The 24,883-nt window shown below is 37.5% G+C and overlaps 2 protein-coding genes across 9 annotated transcripts in view; one reads left to right on the forward strand and one right to left on the reverse strand.

Annotated features, from left to right (window-relative positions):
* Positions 1-22,492, reverse strand: LOC132201533 (kinesin light chain). Of its 8 annotated transcripts, none has more exons than XM_059627745.1 (13): positions 22,232-22,492; positions 21,352-21,460; positions 7,557-7,803; positions 7,277-7,501; positions 7,008-7,101; positions 6,343-6,659; positions 6,113-6,283; positions 5,630-5,834; positions 4,126-4,352; positions 3,865-4,044; positions 2,003-2,136; positions 1,310-1,361; positions 1-1,194 (listed from the first exon to the last, which is right to left on the reverse strand). In XM_059627745.1, the coding sequence occupies exons 2-13, from the start codon at positions 21,390-21,392 to the stop codon at positions 1,105-1,107; spliced, it is 1,983 nt and encodes a 660-aa protein (XP_059483728.1). In that variant the 5' UTR covers positions 21,393-21,460; positions 22,232-22,492; the 3' UTR covers positions 1-1,104. The 8 variants fall into 8 exon arrangements, with proteins under 8 accessions (XP_059483728.1, XP_059483729.1, XP_059483736.1 ...); XM_059627746.1 differs by having other exon boundaries at positions 22,147-22,492; XM_059627753.1 differs by lacking the exon at positions 2,003-2,136 and having other exon boundaries at positions 22,232-22,487.
* Positions 22,242-24,883, forward strand: part of LOC132201532 (PR domain zinc finger protein 5-like) — a 3,124-nt gene continuing 482 nt past the window's right edge. Inside the window, exons 1-6 of the mRNA XM_059627744.1 lie at positions 22,242-22,358; positions 22,442-22,621; positions 22,861-22,980; positions 23,044-24,190; positions 24,253-24,482; positions 24,539-24,849. Coding sequence (XP_059483727.1) covers positions 22,556-22,621; positions 22,861-22,980; positions 23,044-24,190; positions 24,253-24,482; positions 24,539-24,849 — 1,874 coding nt within the window. The 5' untranslated portion in view covers positions 22,242-22,358; positions 22,442-22,555. The remainder of the gene's footprint in view (positions 22,359-22,441; positions 22,622-22,860; positions 22,981-23,043; positions 24,191-24,252; positions 24,483-24,538; positions 24,850-24,883) is intronic.

Consider the following 24,883-nt stretch of genomic DNA (forward strand, 5'->3'; position numbering starts at 1 on the left):
TTTCCAGTTTCACAAATTTATTGAAGCTTAGCACTTTGTAGCCATTGATCGACATTATTTTTATTTATCGTTAAGCAAGATGCATATTAATGCTAAAATTTTAAAATAACACATCTTTTCAAACAATATAATAAATCGTTTCCGCGTCAACAGAACACAAACCTATCATGAAATACAGACTGCTATGTATGATTTCATCAAACACGGAATCAAATCAACACAAAAGTGCTGCGGAATCAAATTTCAATTACAATTTAATAATAAAAAAATCCTAGGTTTTTCGTTAAAAACAGTCATTCTGACATTTCTCAGGGAAATTATAAATTAAAAAGGAAAATAATTATCACAAAGAAATAATATAATGAAAATTCACAAGGAAATCAAAAATGTTCCTTACACAAATAAAAATTTTTAAGTATTAATTAAGTTTTACGCGCGCGTGTGTTTTATATAACTATTTTACTAACTTAATTACTTCTTCCTTGATTCAAATAATTCTGCCCTTTTTGTATGTGTGCATTTTACAGAGTGACTCAACGGAAAAATTGAGATTTTCGTTTCGTGTATCACTGAGCCTGAATGAATGATTTCTCTCAGCTATTCAAGCGCAAGAGACGGCAATTTGTTAAGCATATTCGCAACTAAGCTATAGAAAAAAATACACATTCCAGTCTATCCACTAGTGACGAAGGCGCGAAACCAAGTTGCAAAAATCAAGTAAGGCATTCAGCATCCCGTAACCACAAAAATCTTGAGATTTTCACATCCCGACCCACTCACTCCATCCTTACACTTAAAAACATACAAAATGTCCACACTTGCGATTTGAACATGGCACGGACAGCCTCGATTATTTAAATAATTTTTATTTCAACTGAACAAAGATCAAAAGCCTAAATTTCATTGATTTCTTTCTTTTTTTAAATCCAGTCTTCTCCGTCAGGCAAACTAGGCTGGCAAGAAGCGCTTTTGAGGAAAAACGTTTTGCAACACAAAATTGTGATATTCTTAAATAATCCATTCAGGCTGAGGGTCAATCGAGTGAAAAGTTCAAAGAGAGAGTGTGTGTTTTATGATGAGAGAGAGCTGCTGGGTTTGGAGTCGCTATGATGGGTCCTGAAGCCTTCGCAAATATTCAGAACTTGCAGTCCTGCCTCGTAAGCCAGCTGGTGACATCTTTTTCTCTCCAGGAACCTTTAGACCAGAATGGAATTTTTGTTAAAAATAATTTTAATTTATTACCCAGTATTTAAATATTTTAAATACTGCAAAATTTTTATAAATAATAATTATTAAATAAAATACACACCTGATCTGCTAACTGATTACTAAGAACGGACAGGGAACTTGCGCGCTTCATGCTGAAAAAATAAGATAGCAAAATTTTTCAATCAGAATTTTTTCAATTTCAAAGTTAGTCGGTTAATTAATTAGTGTGTCTCAATTAACCTAGATTATTTGTTAAATTCAACAGCACCTCAGCAGATAAATAGAAAGACTGTAAAATCAGACGTGGATTATTTTGTAATTTCTAAAATGAGCCGCTCTCTTGCACCTTTTTTTATTGTGCATTTCCTGGAATCGAGGAGCCTTAAATGAATTTCCAATGAGCTAGACAGACAGAGCCGTATTGCAAACTACTACTTTTGATTCTTACCTTAAGTTTTACATCAAGTTTGAAAAGTTCAAGAGCCAATTGTCAGGAAAAGATAGAGAAGAAGAATGTGGAATAATAATAATAACAATGGGATTTACTTTTTCAGAATCGAGAGAAATATATGTACTCAACGCTTTTTATACACAGTGCTGAGCAAAAGGTGGTGTTGGATTTATTAATGAATATTAGCGGAAGGAAAAATATATAAAAATAAATCTAGCAAATTTTCAATACAAACTAGCAGTGAATGAAATAAAATTGTACTAAAAATTTAAAATTGTGAGGTGAGAGTTTAAAAATCATGCTGGATAAAAAAATATGATATGGAATGCAGGGTGGACGTACCTGTTGTTGTAATTTTCTATCGAGTCTTTGTAGTCGACGGATCGGTTTGTAAACCTCTGCATCAGTTTGGCACTGCTTCTACGGATTGAGGCGCGCAGTTTCGAGAAGGAGGCGCTCCTCTTCAGATTGCCGTACTAAAATTATCGCACAGTGGCAATGTTTTCAGACCATTCAAGAGTCCAAAGCAAATTTACAGTAAATTTTCATCTGCCTCAAACTTGATTGTTTGTTTTATCAAAAAAATTTAACTGTCAATTCATGGGCACGATTCAAGGCAGAATTTGGTTGAAGGTGAACACATAGTTCAAGCAAAGCACACACAGATTAGACATGCAACTGCAAAGACGCTGGAAAGTGAAAACAGAAACAAACGGCCCAAAACCTGCAGAACTGTCTCAAGATTAGTGTCAACCACACAAATGAGATACAATTGTAATTAGTAAAAAGTGTCACCCAAAGTCTGAAAAGTCAAAGAGTTCGGTCAACAGAGGGGAGAGAAATAGAGAGGCGATGTTAATTAAAAGACAGAGAGAAAACTGCAGCAGCCAGTGGTTTAAAATGATTCACAAAAATCCATTTTCACATGCAACTTTCCGTCACATAAAACAAGAGAAGTCGAAGAAAAATAAATACAAATCGTATTGATAAATTCAAATAAATAAAATTTATTACAACATTACAACTCTCTCAAGTGTTTACAGAAAATTAGCCACTATTAGTTATCATAAAATAATATTGTAAACTGTGAATATATTGAACTGAACCAATTTCGTAACTTAATCATTCTCATATAAATTTTTAAGTAGAATTTCTTGACAATCCACCAAAACGGGAATATATAATAAATTTGCGTATTTCACAGCCACTCACCAAAACTCTGTAATAAATGGCTCCTATGTAAACAGTTTTTCATCAACTTAATCAGAGAAAACTAAAAAAAATATTATTTACAACCCGTGAGACTACAAGAATAATGATAATTAAATAGATCCGTATTTTTATCTTTTTACAAATAAGAAATCTGTGATGCTCAATAAATAAAATAAGATGGTGATGGAGATTTTTGTTTCAGCTACAAAATTAATCAAACAGGTGGATATTCACTAAAAATGCATGAAATTTTTGATCCAATCGTTATTGTCCTTGTTAAATGCACTCTATTTTTATGCCTTTTGCGATGCCAGATTGAATAATATTGTTTTTGCTCTGCGATTCGGAATGATCAACACTCATTTTACAAAAGACTGACATGAAAGGGCGAGAGTTTTAGAAACAATTTATTAATAATAAGGCGCCTATTAAGTTCGAGTGGGCTTAAGGGTTGAATTCTCGATTGATTCCAAGTACATGAAAGAGTTTGGATTTAATTCCAGCCCTTTCCGAGCCTGGTGACTCTGCGACACTTCTTGGGCCTACTTGGGACTGCTGCTGCTGTAAAACAACATTCAACCCTTGTCAACTGAATACAAAAAAATGTATCAATAGCCTCTCCCTAATTAATCTTTGAGATATGAACAAGTTTAAACGACTGCTGCAGTTTTTCCGCCGTGCATTTCCAGGGATAAGAAAACAAATTGGCGAGAGAATCTCAGCGCACCAACCGTCAAATATGCAAGTCATTAAGAAAAAAGTATGCAACCGACTAACAATGTATCATCAGTAAAAAGTCAAAAGCTGCAGCTTGAAATTAACTCAAATTTAATTAAAGAAATTCAAACTAAATCCAAAATAATCAAATTTTCTAATGGCAAATTTCAAAAATAAATTTGACTTTACTTGTGCAAGTAACTACGTTGTGCCAAAAATCAACTGAATCTAACCAACTTAAAAAGCTGCTGAGTTTAAACATTTTCCAAGCTCACCTCTTCGGAACCAGCCTCGAATTGTACAGCTTCCAGACTCTCCCTCGACCCTCTCCTCCGGTGACCCATTGAACCGGTCATACTGCTGCTTAACGATGCGCCAGAGCTGCGTCGCTTTTCAGCAACAGTCTCTCCACCCAGGATCTGGGCCACCTTGGCTTGCTTCACAATGTCAAGGGCCTGAAAATTATTCAAATTTTTTATAAGAATTGAACAGTTTAGTCAATAATAAATTTATTTTTGTGTGATTTTTGCACTGACCTCTTTCCTTGACCTGAGAGCGCAGTCCTCCAAGGTCTCGGCCGCCTCGTACTTGCCCTGCCGCCTGTAAAGGGCGCCCAGGTTCTTGAGGGTGGTGGTGACTGTGGGCGAGTCAACTTTGGCTGCCTTGTGCCAGCCGCCGTACTCGCCGTAAGGAACGTTCTCCTTGTTGCGGTGCTTGTTCTCCTCGCGCTCCTCAGCCACTTGCCAGATGGGCTTGTTATCACCTAGTGCATGAACAGAGCAAACAAGTCGTCAGCTTTCACCCCGCATTCCAAATTTGAGTACAATTTTTTTACAGTGCCACTTTTCAATTTTGAGAATTAACATGCTAGTCGGAAGTTTGTTTTCTGGCTGGCAGATTTCACATCAATGACTGATGAAGTACAAAAGAGTACACCAGCGATTTGCAACACACATAGCCACAAAAACGAACCAGCCACAATGGTCGAACTGAGTTTTCAAATGATACAGGGTGAAAAGCAATAGAGAGTGCGCAAGAAAATTGTGTGCGGTCTGCTATGATTGCAAGCGAAATTGTCAATAAATATTACAACAAGTCTACAAATTAAAATCCTAGAAAGGTACAAAATGAAACAAAAAAACGTGATATACAAAATTAATATATTTTTAAATTCAGGAACAAACAATTGAGAACAGAAAATAAATAATAGTAACGAATAATAATAGTTTGCTCATTACACAGCAGTGAACTCCACTTACAAAATAAATTATGAGAACTCGTGGAATTTTGTACATAAGTAAATTTTTTGAGAGCACAGTAAGCAAATGATTGCATTAGTTTGTTGAATTTTTGGAAAGTAAAAATTAAAATAAACTATGATCGACAAAAGTAATTCATCAATCGGTGCAAAAAATGAACTCTAACTAGCATCATAAAACTTCATAACTACTGAATGAACGGAAACGCAAGCAACTGGAGTGTGGAAAAGGTAAGACAGCCGCAGGGTTGGTGATTGCAAGGGTGAGGTCCACAGCAGCAGACTTTTATTACGCCTTTCGGAAACCCACACCCACATACTTTGGACTGTTGACTGCAAAATGAACACAATTTTCAAGCTAGTTAACTCTCCTGCTTGAAAACTCATGCAGCCATCTCGACAATTTCAGCACCACCAGCTCCTCATACAAACACAAAAGAGGGTATTTACAAATCCACCGAAAGCTCTAAGAGAGTGGCAGTCCCAAAATTTGGGAAATGGCTGAAGCAGTTTTCTTTAAATCGGTCCGAACTAAATATTTTTGTGGCTGGTTTAAATTAATTGGTTCTAATATAACAATTAATAAACTAATGGCATGCAAATTTTTCTCAGACTGACATGATTTAGGAAGCAGCACAAATTATTAATTATTAGATTGTCTTTGGCATCCAAAGTAAAACAGAAAGCCCTGAATTGATCCAATTTTGAATTACACAGAGGTTTGAGCTTTTACAATGGATTTCGTCTTTGTCAGACAGCGTGAGCAGGTCCAAGGCACTTACCGTCAATGGCGCCGAACTCTCTCTCGTGGGCACGGGTAAGCACCTGCTTGTACAGGATCTCAGCCTCTTTGTATTTGCCTTGCTTCAAATAGCAGGACGCAAGGTTGTTCTTGGTTTTGGCTACGTTGGGATCGTCGGGCCCTAGCTTGCTCTCGTAGATCTCGAGGGCTCTCTGGTAGTACCGCTCCACCTCTTCATATTTTCCCTACGCAAACACAGAACAATTGGCATTGAGTCTTGGTAAATTTTAAATGAATTTGCGCGCGAGAAACTAGCTTGTGAAATTTCCTACAAGGTGATGGTGAACGCAAAAATTGTCAAAGTCTCACCGGCAGTTCGATAATTTTTGTGCAAGTTGAGGAAGGGGGAATTATCTGGCATCAATCGCAAAGATAAAAAAAAAAAAGAGGAAAGAGTAAAATAAAAAGCCAATAAATCGTCATCCCCAAATGTATAAACCCGAATAAACAAAAAATCACCCACCTGGTTTTGGCATAAGAGGGCAAGATTGTTGAGCTGCTTGGCCACATCTGGGTGATCCTTCCCTAGAACTTTTTCCCTTATCTCTAGGGCACGTTTGCACAAAGGCTCAGCCTCCTTGTACTTTCCCCTCTTTCCGTAAAGAACAGCCAGATTGTTCAAAGTTGCCGCGACCTGCAATTTAAAAATTTCCATTGAAAACTTCCATTTTATCAGATTTAAAACAATCATACCGCCGGATGGTTTTCGCCCAAGGTCTTCTCCCTGATGGCAAGCGCGTCATTCAGCAGGTTAGCAGCCTCTTTGTACTTGTTTTGATCTCGGTAAACGAGGGCCAGGATGTTGAGCATGGTGGCCACGTCCGGATGGTCGTGCCCGCTGGTCTTCTCCAAGTCTTCGAGGGCCTGCTTGCACAGGGGGACGGCAACCTCGTACCTGCCTTGCGACGCGTACTGGATCACCAGGTTGTGCAGAGTGCGGAGGCGTGCGGGAATTTCGTAGCCGGCATTCACCTGCTGCGCAAAGTGGCTCTGGGGAGTCGGTGACATATCTAAACAAAAGAAATATTAGTTTCTATAATAAAAAATATCATTCTTTTTAGCTTAAAAGAATTATTTAAAAAAAAAAATCAAAAGCATTAAGAGATCATAAATATTGAATCAAATTCAAGTGGTTTTACACCATTGGCATTTAAAAAATATTCACTATTTAATTTTTATCATTATTAAAAGATTTATGGGGGATATTTAAATGCTGAATTAATATCAGTAATTTCCTTAAACTAACTTAGCATCTTCATATCCCCTGATTATCAGGAAAAAATATATTCTTAAATAAATTAATCCTATATTTTTTTTAAATATTATTATTATCAATAGTTGTTTAATGCAAAACTCACTTGTTCTATCATTATCATCTTCATCGGGAAACAGGTCTACAACTGGGTCGTCCTGCTTGGGTTTGTCCATTTTGTCGGTTGTCGACTCATCATTCTGTAAAAAGAAAGAACCAAGTAATTTCAAATAAACCAAGCTGAATTTTAATAATACTATTTCAGATGTCTCATAGTCTGCCTTATACTAAAATGACATCATCAAATGTAAGACAAAGAAGTACAATAATCATGGAAAAGCCCAAAATAATATGTATCATAGATAGGATGCTAACCTGGATGTCCTGGTCGTACTTCTTGATCGACGCCATGAACTCTAGATGTCTTTTGTCCTCCTCCAGCTGCGCCACCGCCTGCTCAGAGGCCTGCAGCTTTTGTTGTGTGTTTGCCAACTCGTCTCGTAACCAGGCGTTTTCTTGACACAGCCTTCGGACTTGCGTCCTCAACTTTTGCTTCTCGGCCTCCACCATTTGCAAATGTGACGCGAGGGCCATCATGACCTTAAATTGGAATTAATTATTAAAAAAATGTTGAAAAATTTTCATTTGTAATTACCTGAGCTTCGCCAAGCCCGAGCTCGATCATCTCGAGTGACTTCTGGACAAGGGTGGACTTCTCTTCGACTACATTTGGTTCCGACTGCAGAGAGGACGGCTGCGAACCGGTGGTGCCATCGAGGCCATGCAGGATCGAGTTGTGCTCATTCTTCAGGGCCTCCAGGCCCTGCATCACCGTTTTGGTGTTGGTGATAATTTCATCTTGCGTCATCTGCGTCATCCTGCCAATACTCTCTATCTTTTTCCTGAAACACAAAATATTCAAAATTTAATTTAATAAAATTAATATTTGTTGTAAAAATTGTTATAAAACTTTTCTTGTTCAAGCTTTGCATTTTCCCCTTTTTTTAATCTCAAACTTTGGCTTGGAGGGAGCTTGTTTTTTTCTATGAATGTACTTGGAGGCGGTGTCTTGTTGATTTTAACCAAGAGCCACCTTTTCACTCGCCGCGAGAGTCAACAAATTTTCAAAAGAGCCTCATCTATGCACCCATCCGGTCTCAAGACGAATTCTTTCTCTTTCTTTCTTTCTCGCTCGCTCCTCGTGTAATGGTGCATGACTCTTAAGAAAAAAATGTTGCATGCACCCCTCGAGGCTGCGGCTCTCGAGAGCTCAAAAGAAACAATTTCGAGCGGCTGGTTCACACACACGCCAGGTAATTAGGAAGAAGAGACTTGGAGAGAAAGATTCGAGTCAATGAACAACCAGGCCTGCTGATAATGAAAGGTTTGCCTCGCGTTGCTGCTCCTACTGCTTCCGTTCGGGAGAAACAAGAGAAGCCAGAATGAGATTTATCAGTTCTGGGTTTTTCATTTGGATCAACGGAAATGAACCAGAACTTTGGATTAAATCATTACATCAATATTTTTTGTTTAAATAATTCTCGCAGCAAAATTACAAATTAATTTAATTTTCATAAGAATCTAGTTTTTATTTTACTGCCCTAAAATGTTTCACAAACTGTTATGATTCAAAAGTCTCCCATCTGCTACAACAATATGTAATAAATTTGGCATCAGTTGCAACGCTCATTAGAACTCCTGTTTTTTAATTAGGGCAATTAACGGCGCAAATTAACGACTATAATCCAGGTGGTGCGTCAGCCTGTTGGTTTTGGAGACAATCGACGCAGACAGGACTGTTGCTCGCGTTTCTTCCTGGGAAGAAGTTGTTGAGCTGGTAATGGCAGAAAATAAATATATGCGTGCGTGACAGTTGCCAATGCCGGGCTTTCCAAGATCGATATATAAATGGAGGAAAAGTTTTCCAAAGTTCAAGGCGAAGAGTGTTCACCAAAATTCGTGTATTCTAAAAATAATAATTGATGCGAGGGTGCACCGCTCTCTCAATTGCGACTTAAATTTAGAACACCGCGCGATGCACTTCGGAGGTGCCGGGGCCTTGCTTAGCGGCCGAGCAGATGATGAGATCATTTCGTCACAATCCTTTTTACCGAAGGTTGTTAGAATATGCGGCGCTAAAGCAACATTGCGTAACACTAAGAAGACTGTTTGTTGTTGGGTAAAAAGAAAGACGGTCCATATAGGACACTGTGTCGCGACATTTTGGGCCATCGATTTGTTCACAATGCTTGTCAAACAAAGAGAGCTTGTTTGATTTTTACAAGGTAAAACAGGAAGCGAGTACCGGTGTTTTTTGTGTGTGACGCTTTTGAGACGTTAACTTGGAATCTAAATGTTAAATTATTTCAATAAAAACTTGATTGAGGGCAAATAATATAAAGGTTAGGAAATTTATAGTTTTTCCTATGCATTAGCATTATTTTTGTATTTAAGGCAATTTAAGGTTAATTTACTCTTCATATATTTACATTTATAATTTATTGCTATTTTGTTTAGCAATGGATCAAATTACTTGAATAATCTTCAAAATTAATAACAGAATCAAGCAATTAAAAATTTAGGCTTAAAAAACCTAAAGAATCTTTAAAAAATAATATTGTTTTGTTATTGTCATTAATTTCTGACGATTTAATTAGAAATATGTTAAATTTCCAAAATATTCTGAATAGATTTGAAAAAATATGGAGATTTGAGAACAACAATTGATAATTATTTGCAAAATACTTCAAAAGAATGCATGTATTTTGCCGGAAAAGCGGAAAAGCACCAGAGCAAAGGTCACATTGACTTACTGCAGTGAAAGTGCCGTGTGCAAGTCGTGCATTGTCGATCGGCGGTGGTTGGTTGGTTGGTGCCGACCTGGCCAACCCTTGCTTCGCTCACTCAAACAAACACACACAACAAGGTGCGTCAAACCGCTCCAGACCTGTCTGCCGAAAGAAGGGTGTGGAGAACGGGGCGCCTGCCGGTGCCGACACCAGCCGGCCACATTCACCGAGTCGAACGACGGAGACTGCACTGGATCAATAATTCCGTGGGCCCGCCACTCCGTCTGCCTTAATGCATGGCCGGCTCTATTTGGAGCCACGCGCACTCTATTTTCGCGTGCTGCACTAGCTCAACTCGGTGCCCGAAGGGTGTCACGCCGACCTGACTCTCTCGCAAGGGGACAAAGCGTAATTTGAGAAGCGCGGGGGACGAGAAAAATGAGCTCTTTAAAAAACTGGCGCCTCTTTCAAGTTTTTTTCTTCAACATAATATTTTTTTGCTACTGGATCTGTGGGAAAGCCACTCCTGTGGAACTCCAAATGTCACTTCGAGTTAATTTTTATTTAAATTATCCTTTTGAAGTTGAGAAGGATATATTAGATTCAAATTTTGTAATAGTTAAAATATAATATTAAGAATGGAGAGAGGATAAATAAATTATTACCAGTTGAATTAGGTCAAATTTGTATTGAATTCAACAGTCAACACTAATAATTTTGAATTGCTTTGAAAATTATTTATAATTTCATTTATGCATTTAAAATATTTTCCATTTTTATACAATCTGCATACAAAATTGAATTATATTGAGAGAAAAAAGGGCTTGATTGCATTTTTTTAAATCAATTATAGCCATTCTTTAGGAGCAATTATGGTTTCAGAGTATAACATTGAGCTTCAACAATCAAAAAATGGCCTGATATGATCCCTTCTCAAGAAAAATATTCTACACAAATAAAAAAATTTAATATTTATTCACTCTACTCGCTATTAATCGATATTATAAAAAGGTTTTTTGTTCTGAGTAAAAAATGAATAGAAAAATTTTAAAATTTCATTATTTTTTTAATAATTATAAAAATAACCAAATTAAGGGCAAAAGTTTGTTTATAAGCTTGTTTACTTTACTTTCAAATGAAAAGACGAAAACAGTTTCGCCAAATTCAATTTGCATCGACATAAATGTGCGTCTTTTGTATTCACGTGCTCGCGCTTCAGCAAACTCTGGCAAATTAATCTCTTGCAAATGCAAATTGACTTGGCACACGCAAAATTCGCGAGCTCATGATTGATGCGCACAACGAGGGCTAAATTCGTCTCTCATCTCTGCCGGCTGGCAAAAGTTTGCCATTCAAGAGAAGCGATTCGTTTTCTTTTTATTCGCGTTCCCTTGCCAAGAACGAGCCATTTTCCTCCTGTGTGAGCTTTTTTCTTTCCGTTTCGACTTATTCTGCATGGGTGGATTACATGCAGCTCAGCTATTTTGGTCAAGGTTTCAGCACCAGCGAGTGCATTAAATGCTGCATTATGCTCTCCTATCTAATATCTTGCCGATCGGCAAGATCGTTGAACGAGGTTTGAAATTTAATCAAAATGACGTGTAAACTCATAAGACCCGCGCGTTTCAAATTGATTTTCCCCTCAGGACGTATTTATTTGAACATGAACAAGCGTTGGAATTGACAAATTTCAATAAATTACTTAAAGTGAATGTTCATTTCATTTTCTTCATTAGAGTTTCCAAAAAGGGTTACTGTTGAACATAAATTTGGATCAATTTAAAATTTTCATATCAAAATCAATAAAAAAAATATTTTTAATTACTTTTTCATTAATTGTTTGTAAATTATTTAAAAAGTAATTAAAATGTTTCTAAGAATAAAAAGGAAAGATATTAATTTTCAAAAATAAAATTTACATAATTTATCAATCTAAACAATAATTTGTCTCTCTTTAACGCTTTAGAATTTTTTCAATTGAATTAGTTTCAATCGTTTTGAAAAGTAGATAGATAATTTTGGGACTTTTGAAATCCGTAGTTTCTATGATTAAATTTTTCTGATTGGAGTACAAAAAGGGGGAAAACTGGTGGGTATTTAAGATGCGACGAGCGAGAGCAGAGAATTCAAGGTCTGGTCCTCGTGAAATTCTAGCAGCAGCGCGGTTGAACACACGACCCCGTTGCAATCATGTGCCACAGTTTGCGGTCAATACCAAATGCAAAATCGATACATTTGTGACCGTTCATGAACTGCTTTTTGTCAGGTAAAGCCTCCTCGCGCATTAGGTATGCATGCAAATGAGTTTCACTCGTCGAGCGCGGCCATGCGGAGGAAATCGCGCGATACGTCTACGAAAATGGTTATCTCGATTGCAGACCAAATCGGGACGAATTTGTCACAGAAAGCTGCGCGAAAGTTTTCAAAGTTGTGCGAGGAAATCTCGTTCCGATCGATTTGATTCACGATGAATACGCTTTCTGATCTTCTTCAAATCATATTTATTTCTATAAACTGGAGAAAAAAAATATTTTTTACTCCATTCTGACAAGAATTGTGTCACTGATAAAACATTATTCACTGAAAATTGTGATTTTTTTTTTTAGATTTTTTGAGGAAATGGGTTTATTTCAAATCTTGGATCTGTTTTAAAACTTTAAATTCAAATTCCGACCTGAATTTTAAGACTTTTTTGTCTCTTTTACCACACAAATTTTCGCATTATTTGAAAAGTCGCAAATAGTTTTGGAAAAAAATTATAAACTAAGAGAAATAAAATATCCCCAGCATTTTAAAAAATGTAAAAATTGTATGCCAGAATGTCCCAATTATGCACGTGCTATTTATTCACATGAACGAACTTTTAGCACCAAAACAATTGTGCTGGAGAAATTTAAAAGGAGTCGCAGAGCAGAAAGGCCGTTTAACAGCAATATCACTAAAAACTGCCTTCTATGGCTTTTTGCGAACGTTGTCGAGGATATAAAAATTTGCAATTCAAATTCTTGAGTGTTGCTAATTGGGGAATGAATCTGCAGCGGCAACGTTAATTATAATGCGTGTCGACAGAGGTTTTGACGCAATGTCAATTAATTAATTCCGATTATGGCAACGACTGAAAAAGAATGCCGGCGGAATATTTAACTGTGCCGAAGTAGCACCAGGGGAGTTTGTTTGCTTGTGGCTTCGCTAGTCACAGAGAGAGGCATTCAGCGAAAAGGCAGGGCAGTGGAGAGATGAATCGGCGGCGTTGCGCCAAAGGAACGTGATGCTACTTGAAAAGAGACAGGTTTCGGGCAAAAGACCATCGATTAGGTTTAGAGGAGAGGCCGACTCAGAATCGTAAAGGACGATTCGAGTGGAAAAGGAGGAAAGGGCCTCAAATTGGGCAGATACCGCAGAAAGTACAATAGTTTGTCCATGTCAAATTTGTTTCCCTCTATAATTGTAAAAAGGATAAAATTGTGATAAAAAAATTTAAAAACTCGCTTCAACTTTAAAATTTTTAAATTGGCATTCTACTTTTTGTGTGGCTGAATTTTTGTATATAATTCCCTAATAAGAAAACCTCTTTTCAAAGACGATGTCTCTAGTTTGAATTTTTGTCTTTTGTTGCTTTCCTATGTAATTTGTCTATATTTTAAGTAATTCTCAAATATGGGAAAATATTTTCTCACAGAAAGCAGGAAATCCAACAGTTTTGGTGAGAAAAAGTGCTATCGTGCGGTTAATATTCTCTGTGGTCTAGACTCGCTTTTTTTTTGTAAATTTCCGCTTCAAACAATTTATGATTCTTCTATTTTTTTTTTTTTTTTATGCAAAAAAAGACCTTAAAATAGTTTGCGATTTCATGTCTGCGGAATTTTCCAATGGGCACATCACATTGAGCGAGACGAATTTAATTTTCTTATCGAGTCGCTGGCATGGAGAATGAACCGATAAACACGCACAAGAGCAGCCAGAGTGTCTCGCTGCACAAAACAGCTGAGAGAGAATTGTGAGATGACCCATTTTCTCATTCCGACTGCGAGGTTTTTGCGGCGATTCAGTTGAAAAGAAGCCAGCCGCAGGGCAGTTGAATCGCGAATGTCAGAGTTTGCATTGTGTTATCAAAACATCCGACAACATTTCAAACTAGGAGACAGGCTTTGGCGTATCTTTGGTAATTTTATAAGAATTCCAAAGAAATATTTAAGGTTTTAATAAATAAGGGCTGGTTTTTTTTAATGAAGGTAAAAGTGTTTTTAGAATATTGACAAAAAAAATACAAAACTAAATAAAATTGAAAACATTTGTTTCTCCACTAATCTTAAAATGAGATTTTTCATCCTTATGTTCCATATTATGATTCTAATTTTAATTAATTCGATTTTAATAATTTTATTGTAAAACGTGTTAATTAAAATAAAAATTAAAATGCTAAATAAACATTTTAAATATAACTATAATGGTGTATATTTTTCAATTCAATTACTTAAAAACTTTGTAAAATCTTTTTAATCGAGCCAAACATAAAATTTATTTCGCAAGATGTCTTTCTGGAAAACGGCGACCGACACCACATAAACAATCGGACAAAATTAGTGATTCACCGCACGTCCAGGTCGTTCAACCGAGCGCCGATTTGCATTCCAATACGGTATAATTTCCGCGGTTTCGAGACCGCAGTGGATCGGGGGTGCAAATTGCGAATTCTTGATCGGCGGCACTCCTTGTCGCTCGGCTGCAAATTGCATCAAAGCGAAACCGCATAAGTACGCGCGGGGCGGAAATTCGATTTGTTCTCTGAAAAAAACTCACACTCGGTAGGCGATGATTGTTTTCGACATTGCGGCGGCCGCGGCGTCAACCTCTCTGGGCCGGGTTGGGCCGCATCGGGTCCTGATCGGGCCAAAACAGAGTCGCCGACTCGGACGGACACACCCACAAAGGGCTACGCATGCACTTGTCCGCTGCACTTCGCAACTAACGCGGCGGGTACAACTGAGCAACCCCTTAACTCTGACTCAGCGGAGGGGCGCCGACTCGGGGTGCGACCCCTCGCAACAACTTGCGCTGCCTCGCGGGCCGAATCGCAACTCGAGCACCCTAATCAACTCAAATGCTTCAGCCGCTCCTTCCTGAGCTGATCTAAACTACAAAAAAAAATGGCGATTTTTATATAATAATTAAAAAAAAATCAAGGAATGTTCAAAGTCTTCTTTTTTAAATATTAAAATAGAAAAAGTAATATAAATTTTATCAGCTAAAATTAGGAGTGACTTTGATGACTAGATGAATTTATGTCTCATACTAGAGGTCATTTCCATTTGAAAATAAAATGATTGCTTTGATTAGACTAAAAAATTTTAGCTGTGAAAATCAGCATTGCTTCTTCATATGAGAATTATCAAACTTTTTAAGAATAAAGAAACTAAAAAAATGAAAATTTCATCAAACCACTTTTTTTAAGTTACCAAGATAACATAAAAGGACAGATTTAAATTAAAAAATTACATTGAACTTAAAATTAGGCAAATGTTTTTGGGGAGTTTTGCATCTTTATTTTGATATTTGGTTTGCATTTTTTTTTTGTGGCAAACGATGAAAATTGCATTGTCTGAACATTTCTGACCTCGCAGTCACGATTTGGTGCTCATGCATGGCATCATGAGCATCATGGCCAATGAACCATCACGCAGAGGTGGCAACAATGCTTCAAAGCTCGCGTAAAAACGGAAGTGAGTGCTACCGTCATCGCCCGTGTTAAGTACAAATATGCATTGCGCGAACTGCTCCCTGGGAGTTCTGCTCTGTCCCGTTCGTTTGCAACCTTGAATAACAAGCACCCTTTCATATTCAAACAGAAAGAAATATAAAATGTGCAAATAGTTAAAGAATTTAGAGTTTTTTTTAGGTTAAAAAATCCATCTCTTTAATGCTTTTTTCATCTGGAGCTATTATTGAGCACGTGATGCCATATGTGTAAAACAGCCCGAGTGTGGGATTTGGCGTGACGCATCTGTCTGTCACGCCTTCGTCCGAGTAAATGAGCCGTCTGCGTAGAAGAGTGGATCTCCAAACCAGCAGATCGTTCTTTCGAACGCCAGAGCTAATTGAGCAATCAGGACCACCATTCAACCCTCGAAGAGAAAAGAGAGCAAACAAAACGTTCAACAAACGTCAACGAAGAAGATTGACAAGTCTCGGTCTTTCTTAAAGAATCAGGAGACTTGCGGGCGGATTTGTTTCAACAAATTTGATATTTTACTTTAGAATTCACAATTTATGATTTAATTTTAAAATAAATAAATAATGAACTGTATGTAAAAAAGTTGTACATTTTGTGTTTAATAAATTTTTATATATTTTAAAATTTTTTAAAATGAAAAGATGTATTTATATAAAATTCCATTTAACCCTGAGATCATTTTTGCCATTTTCTTGCAGCTTTTGTTGATTCTTCAAGCTGGAAACATTATCCTTTTCTTGAATCTCAAGTCTTTCCCTCGACTCAATAAAAATGAGAGTCACGGCTCGCGATTGTGCCTCGGCAAAGCAACTCCTATCCTTGCAAGCGTATCCGCGAACGTCATACAAATTTTCGTACTGCGCATTGTCTGCACAAAGAGACGCCGCGGCGAAATGCACGGCCGGCGATTCTCAACCCGTTCTTCTCCGCAACTTCCACTTTTTGCCTTTTTCGCCGAGATCGGCTCGCGTTACCTTTCTGTTGCGAGAACAACCTTGGCTGTTGGCGAAAAATAATCAAAAGTGCGGACTTTTGTTGTCGCCAGAGAGAGCGAAAGAAAGAAAGAGCTCTTTTCGCTCGTGAGTCTATTTCGAGAGGCGGCGAATCGAAATGCTTTTCATTCGGAAAGAATTCGAAAGGAAATAATGAGTCGGCCACGCGCACAATTGTTCATTACATGCACTTACGTACACACACACATTTGCCGAGCGAGTCATGAGCGAGAATTAGTCACGCCAAGTGCTCCGGTTTTGAATCCATCCCACTCTGCTCACCAATTATGATATAAATTCTAAACTTGCTTTTCATTCGCAGAGAAGGAAATTGTTGAATCTGTGTTTTCGTTACACACAGGAGGCTCTTTCTTTTCAGTGACCAACAGACAATGGAGTGGTCCTGGCCACACTTTTTTTTTTATCTCGCGATTCAGTGGGGACAAGAGAATGAGAGGAGCTTTTGTTGTACCAAGTCGCTTTTCCGAGAATGAGGCTAATGAGAAGTCGCAGATTTAATGAATGGGCTAGAGAGAGACAATTTTTAAGTCAAGTTAAGTCAGAACTTTCAGGGAAGACAAATTTAAATGCAGTTAATTTTATATAATATGATAAGAAAAAGTCATAGTGGTTTTGTTTAATCTTTTAACAAAAATAATTGATAAAAAAAATAGCTATGCGGTGTCTTATCTGTTCAATACATGCCAGTTTTCATAAAACTGATAAGCCAACAGCAATTTCCTCCGTTGATTTGACTGAATTATTGAAAAAAATTATTACCTGCAATGAAATTTTTGCCTTAGGAGTTTTCTTGCTCACCCAAAATTTAAAATTAAGCCATTTTAAAGGAGCAGACAATTTTATAAAATTATAACCTTAAATTGTTACAGTCAATTACATTTTTATGCTTCTCAGAACCGAAGCAACGTGAACATAAAAAGCTCAAACTGCTTTTCGACCCAAATTAAATGGTCATATTATTATTGCTTGCTTCCACTTGAAACTTGGTCGAGTGCATGCGAGGAGTGTGTTTTGTGTGTAAGTACTTGAGTTTGCGAGCATCCTTTATGATAATTGCCATCAAGACGGGAAATTGCACGGCCCACGCCCCGCGAGCAAATTGACATTTCGCACGCCACGCTCGGCGGCCGGCCGCGGAGCAAAATTTTCCGCTCAGAATAAGAAGAGTTGAAGCTGCCTTTGGCGTTTTTCATTAAAAATCAGTTCGAGTTTTGCAGAGAGCACTGCGGCGAAGACCTTCGCCGGGCTATTTGTTTTTCGAGCACGGCGCAGAGTTACTGCAGTGAGAGAGCAGCGGCAAAAAGCTTAACCCACCGTGCAAATCCGAGCTTTCAATTATATTGCGGTGCGCCTTTCGTCGGTGCTGGGCAAAAAAAAGACACCCCGGGGATGGCAGAGTAGTCGGGACCGAGGTGCAAACGGAAAAGGTACCTCCGCACCTCGACACTGAGTAACCATATACATATTTTTTTATGAACTCGGCCAGAAATTATTAAAGTGAAAAGAGGACATAAAATTGTTTGTATTCAATTGTAAGAATAATTAGATCATTTTAATTCGGTTTCCAAACATTGGTTTTCTCGCTCTGTTTCTAAATCCACGTTAAATTTCTTTTGAAAAATCTAAAGAAATACTTACTGAAACGTTTCAGTGTAAATTTTAAGTTTAAGCAGCTTTGATTTTATTTTTCAAACTTGATTTGCGTGACCTGAAGTCGTTTAATGAATTTTTCATCACTTCTATTATTTTACAATTAATTTAGATTACCGAATTATTTTAAGACAAATTTATTCACCCAATTGATTAAAATGTTCTTATATCTTTACAAAAATTCACTTTAAAAATTTTTTAACAGAAACTCCCGTTTAATAATTGTGTAGCTGCTTTATATTTTTATTAGATCATTTTCAAATTTATTTAAGGTACGTCGTGCGAAACATTCCTTCTTGCCAATGTCAAAATCTATTCCATTTCTGATGAAAGTACCGAAAATTTTGATAAACTCTAGAAAGTCGTACGTTATTTTTAAATAATACTAGCTCAAGTTTATTAAACCGGCAAAATTGCCGTAAAATCTTTCATGAAATGTGCGGTTGAATCGAAATCAACGGCCGCTTCCTGTGGAAATCGGACAAAAATGCAGCAGCCGACGCTGGAAAAAACACACAAACAATACACAATGGCGGGCGTCCGAGGAGGCATTAGGGATCCGTTGACTGCTTTTCTGCGGTTTGCGGCAACAGGCGTGACGCCCTCGGAGTTAATGCACTTTCCATCGGCACCGCACTCGCGGCCGGGCGTAACTTTTTTAATACAACAATAACTGCACTCGGGAAGCGCCGAAAAAGGCGATTCGTAGGCGGTCAGTGTTGTTGGAGTGAGTTTATTAAAAATTATTGCAAACGGAACTCGAGCAAGGCACGGATCCAGTTTCAACCTTTGGATCCACCGGTGCAGCAGAGCGTGAAGTCGGAACACCTGCTCCCCTCCGAAAGAGCGGAGCACGCTGTGAAATATACGATTTTTTGAGGCTGACGCCTTGTTTCGGCCAATCGATCCGCCAAAATTCTTTACTTCAAGTGGGCACTGGCAACTTGAGAACCCCGGCAAAGGCTCTTTTTTCACTTCTTGCGGTCGCAAAAAATTCGCAAATAAACGAATCGTGTGAAAATTCATATCATTTGAAGTTTGTCAAATCATTCAAGGTCGGCTGCAGTTGTCAAACATTTTCTTAATTATTATTTTGGTTGGATATTTTGTAAATTAGCTTCAATATAATACAAAATCCACAAAAAAAAAAACGAAAAAGTTTTTAAACTTTTGAAACTCCTGAAATGTAGCTGCAGATTAAGCCCATTAATTTAATCAAGAACTTGTCTTTTAATTATTTATTTTCCAATAATGTAAATTTCAATTTTATTTCACATTACAAAAATAAAGTGTGAACCTTGTTGATGTCTGCAAAACAAAAGTTATTGCAAAAGTAATTTTTTAAATTTGAATTAAAAGTATAAAAGATCATATTTTTGGATTATTTTGCTTCAAATACTAAAAAATTGCCACCATTATAATGTTTTCCTGCTTTATTTGCAATTAAGTAAAAAAATGGTTTCTACATTAAAATAAAATTTAAAAAGGAAGAAACTGAAACTAATTTTAGATTTTTTTTTTCAATGGGAATTTACAACTGTCTTAAGTCAATTATATATAATTTCACCTAAGAGATTTCTAAGAAAGAACAAAGACTTTTTGCAGAACTCGTGACTCTTGTTCATAATCAGCGTTGTTTTGACAAGCGAGATAAATCAGAGGCGCGAAATCGCGACCACGCACGTCTGCCGATATAATAAATCGCCTCGCACAACAGAATTTGCAGGTATATTACACGCATTGGAACATTTTTTCAAACGTATCGTATCCGCAGATGTGCAAAAACCGCCTCAGTTCCGGTTTGCCTACACGAAAATTCCCTGTGCTTCGCCCACCGCATTGAAACAATGCGATAAATATGGTTGCAAAAATTGCGACCGACGAAGTTAGAAGCAAATTAATTTAATTTGAATCGTCTCATCCGTGTCAAAGGAAATTGAAATAAATTATTGCTATTAATTTGAATAATCTGGCATGAATCATAGCGAAAGAAAGTAGGCGTGAGGCGTGGCTGAAGTGAAATTAATTGATCGAAATTGCAGTGCAAAATTTCATCAATTTCACTTCCAGCCTGATAGTTGAATTAATTAATTAATCGCAGAGAAATTTAAATATTAATTAAAAAATAAATGATCACATTAAAGAAGTAACACTTGTTTACAGCAAAACAGGTTGGAATAAAAACCGAGTAAAGAAAGACTTGAGTGATCGAACTTCACTGAATATTTTCGTACTTACTCAATGCAACGGACGGATTAGGCTAACAATCGAGATGCAATCCTTGGTTTTAAATCATATCACTGAACATGTGAGTGCGCGAGAGCCACGCACTCGTCCCTTCCTTCCTGCGCACCACTGACTGACTGACTGGCCGAAAGCTTTTGCTCCTAGGTGAGTCATCATCGGTACCCTGGCGGAGGAAGGGAGCAAGGTTGCCGCAGTTGTTTCGAGCCAGCAACCTGATATCAGGTCGACGCTTCTTTTTTTATCACAGCCTGCAGCGGCGGCATTCCATCATCGCCGAGCTTTGATTTTGTATGATTTGCTGCCTTGGTGTATTATTATGGCATAATTATTTAATAGCACAGCAGGTCCATTTAAACAAGTCCGCAGAACCTGCTTTTATTTGTTCACATCATTGCAATAAAATAATAAAAATTTATTTTAAGAGGCGAAGAACTTTAAAAAGAGTGAATTTCAATACTTTAATACACCAATTTTCTGTTTTAAAAATATATTATGCATAATTTGTTGTTTTAAATTTTGATTTTTTTATAAGTGGTAATAGTTTTTTTTTTTATAATTCAAAGAATCATGCAAGATAATTGTACCTATTTGACAATAAATTGGGTCTTTAATCCGCTAATCCAAAATTACCACCGATGTTGGACAGAATTTAAAAATAAAAAATTCACTCCGCAAAATCAATTCCAAATGAGGAACTTTTCTATGGACGTCATATTTATTTTACTTGATTTCGACTTGAAATAAGCCCAAAGCTTATGCCTGGCGCTAAAAATCTTTAGTTGATTTTCATTTTCAATTTTGCAAAAGGAAACTTTTTCACACTGTTGATCGGACAACAGAGATTCAAATTCTCTTTATCTTTATACATTTAATTTTTTTTTAAATGGCTATCATTTTATAAATTAATTTGTATTCAGTTTTGGCATAAAATTTATGCCTTTTACTTAGATTCATTAACGAAGACAATGTCATTTTCAGATAACTGCTGATTAAGGGCAAAACAACAAAAAAGGTACTTACGACCCAGGCTTCCCATCCATTGCGTTGACGGAGGACACCATATATGAGGCTAAATTATTTGGTCGACAGCTGCAACTGTGCGTTATATTTACAACTTATTAAGCACCATCTGGAACAAAGAGGAAAATTTTTAAATCATTGTTAAAAAAAAAATAAAAGCATAAAGTGGAAATAGTTTTGCAAAATCATATTTCTTTACAATTCCAGCCAAATAAATTTTATTTATTTTCAGATTTTAATATAGAGCAAATTAGTTCAATTTGAGTAATGTCTATTTCATTATGTAATAATTAAACCAAAAAAGGAGACACTTTAATTTGTAAGTGTTATTATGGCACATCTTTCTCCTCTTTTTGTTTAACAAAATTAGAAGACGTGATTTACTTTACACTTCAAATACTTCTTCAACAAACGTTATATGTAATGCCCTGTCGTCTGCTTAAATTAAATTGATTACATTAACGCGATTCATTGCTTATTTTCTCAAAAGCACGAACACTCCCACTTGTGGAAAATATGATAGGGTCGAGTGCACTATGCGTGAGATTTGCGAATAACGTCTGAAAACAAGTTTCTTAAATAAATATTGTTATCACTACGAATTGATTATTTTAATTACGATATTATGAACACAGTTTCTGTAGTTCAAACCCCATTTTGAGGCAAAACATTCAGAAAATAATTCAGACAAAGGTTATCAAAAGCCCAGAAAATGGCGAGACGAATCGGATTTGGACCGATGCGGAGCCGAAATGGGCCAAAATCGTCGGCATTGGCCCGGGAATTAAATCCTACCGAGTTGCAGATTCGGCCAGTCGTGGAAAAGCAAGCGTCGGGAGGCGAGAAATTCCCGGAAAAGCGGCGAAAACACGAAACTCACCCGAAATGATTTTGATGCCTCTCCTCCAATTACGATGCTCGTTTGTTTTTTATTGCAGCAGCTGCTGAGAACACGACGGGGGACTCTTGAGATTCGGCGATCGATCTGCACTTTTGCTCCTTTTTCGGTGAGAATTCCAGCATGAACGTCGGTCAAAACACCGGCAAAATCAGCACTACAGATCGCACAATGATTTCCGCGTGTTTGCAGGCACTTTTGATCCCAAACAGGGGAGAAATCGGTGAAATTCGCAACGATTTCCGCACCTACGTAGCGTAAATCTGACAACTAAGCCTCTGTCTGGGACCTGCCACGCCCACCAACATGGCATTCGATCCGGGCGACGCGGTTTCTCGCTCGCTGAAAATGATGGATAACTTTTACATTGCGGTAAATGACATGTTTAAGTAGAAATTTCCTTTGACTTAATTAATCCTAATATATGAACTTGCCTTTTTGAATGACTTTTCACCAATTTAAAAACATATTTGGCCTATAAATATGAATTATGAAGTACTTGAAAAGTTATTTTTCTCTCATATACCATGGACATAAAAAAATTCTAAAAATTCACTTGAATTCAATTTTTAAATTTTTTACAACGATTTTATACAGAAAATTATTTTCAGATGATGCAGAATAACATATTGAAAATCCAGACGTTCCATTTTGAATGTTTCCCTGCGATTTCTGAAGAGTCTTACTTGAAGTTTTGTGACCACTTGAATGCTCTTGCTTTTGAAGCTCAGGTAAAATTAATTGCATAAATAATTTAAATAATAACTTAAATTTTGTTATTATTATGTTTTTAGCAAATTAGAGATTGCATCTTTAGCATTTCAAAAGTAGACGCTTGCTGCCAAACAGAAAATACCGTCAATACCATGTCAAATTATACTCGAAAGATTCTCTCTGCACCACCACTTAAAATAAACCCGACAATCAAACCAGAAACGCCCGTGGTGATTTCTGAAGACGAGGAGCCACTCGGCACCAAAAGGTCGCCAAACAAAAGGGACGTTTTGACTTGCGACTATTGCGAACTCAAATTCAACTCGCTGGAGAAAATGCAGCAGCACGTCAACTTTTCTCACTCGGAAGATTTTGTATCAATTTTTTACCCATGTCAGAGCTGCAGTTTGATTTTCCTGTCGCTCGAAGAACTGCATGAGCACTCTTTGTGCGTCCACGATGCTTCCGAAGACAGGCAGGACGCCGAGGTGCAGGTGTGTCCGTACTGCAGCGAGGTCAAATCGACCTGGTTGGAATTCACCACTCATCTCGAGCAGCAGCACCAAATTTTGGTCTGCAAAACGTGCCACATGTTTTTCACCGATCTGAACTCTCTAAAGGAACACGTTCAGAAATCGCACATGTCCGGCATAACGAAGGAAAAGTTGAGAGAAATGAGCGTGCGTATCGTGGAGCCCAAACCTGTGAACAAGGTGCCGGTAAACAAAAGACCCTTCGATGATATTTCAACCGTCAGAAAGAGGGGCAGACCAAGAGGATCGGCCTTGCTGGCAAAATTGGAAAATTCTGAGTTGGTGAAATGCCACTTCTGCAGCGCCAGGTTCAACAGTGAGGAGAGCCTGCGGAAGCACATAGTCTACAAACACGACACAGGGGAATTGGAGTGCGCCGAGTGCAAACTCAAATTCAAGAGAATTTCGGCTTTCGAGAACCACATGCGCCTGTTTCACGACAACGTCAGAGAAGTCAAATCTGCTTTTGCAAAGACTCCGACAGAGGCCAAGCAGAGCAGCCAAAATAAAGTGCTTGTGAAGAAGGAAGAGAACAAAAAGCAGCAACTCGGCTCTGTTTCAACACCCAAAAGCCAGGCAAAACCGAGTTGCGAAATCTGCGGGGAAATGTGCAGCCGTGTCGAGGACCAAGGAATTCACAAAGACTTCCACACCACTTTAGTACCTGATAAATTTTTGTGCCTTTTCTGCAAAGGTAAAAAATTATTTTTCTAAAATTCATTCAAATAAAGCTGCAATTTTTTATTTTATTTTCAGAACCAGCGATGTCCCATAAAGAACTGAAAACACATATCATGTCTGAGCATCGATATCGCTGCCCGTTTTGTGCGCTCACTTTTTGGTGGAAAGCAAATCTAGAAGGTCACTTGAAACAACTGCACCGGGCAAAAACCTGCTGCATTATGTGTGGCATTAATTTAGAGGGCGATGAACTCAGGCAGCACATCATGGTCAACCACACCGCTAAAAAGTTTTACTTATGCAAAGTAAAAAAGCAATTCTTTAAGTCGAATGCAAAATTAAACCTTTAATTTATTTAAAGATTTGTGATTCGGAACACACCACGATCAAGGGCATGCGAGAGCATGAATTAGACCACGCCAAAGACCCTCTGCGCCCACCTACGTGCGATTTTTGTGGTGCATATTTTGGAACAAAAACAAGTCTACGAGGCCACATTTTGCGCCACATGTTTGGCTCTTTTAGTTGTTCTCTGTGTGGGTCTCAGTGCCAAACAGAAGATGAACTCAAGGAGCACATGGGCGACCACCAAAAAAGTCAATTTGCGTGCATGTGTGGTGAATATTTTCAGACTAAGATGGATTTGCAGACTCACAAAAAGATCACTCCTTGGTAATTAAAAAACTTTTTAATTTACATGCCAAAA

The sequence above is a fragment of the Neocloeon triangulifer genome, unplaced genomic scaffold (genome assembly GCF_031216515.1).
Source record: "Neocloeon triangulifer isolate White Clay Creek 2 clone unplaced genomic scaffold, ASM3121651v1 ptg000014l, whole genome shotgun sequence".
NCBI classification, from domain to species: domain Eukaryota; kingdom Metazoa; phylum Arthropoda; class Insecta; order Ephemeroptera; family Baetidae; genus Neocloeon; species Neocloeon triangulifer.

Bases quoted from the DNA above. Each gene is read 5' to 3' on its own strand.
- LOC132201533 (XM_059627745.1), bottom strand. From the start codon at position 21,392: ATGGTGTCCTCCGTCAACGCAATGGATGGGAAGCCTGGGTC. The intron at 5,835-6,112 runs GTGGGTGATTTT...GTGTTTGCGTAG, and splicing joins CCCTCTTATGCCAAAACCAG to GGAAAATATGAAGAGGTGGA. The intron at 4,353-5,629 runs GTAAGTGCCTTG...TTCATGCACTAG, and splicing joins AGAGTTCGGCGCCATTGACG to GTGATAACAAGCCCATCTGG.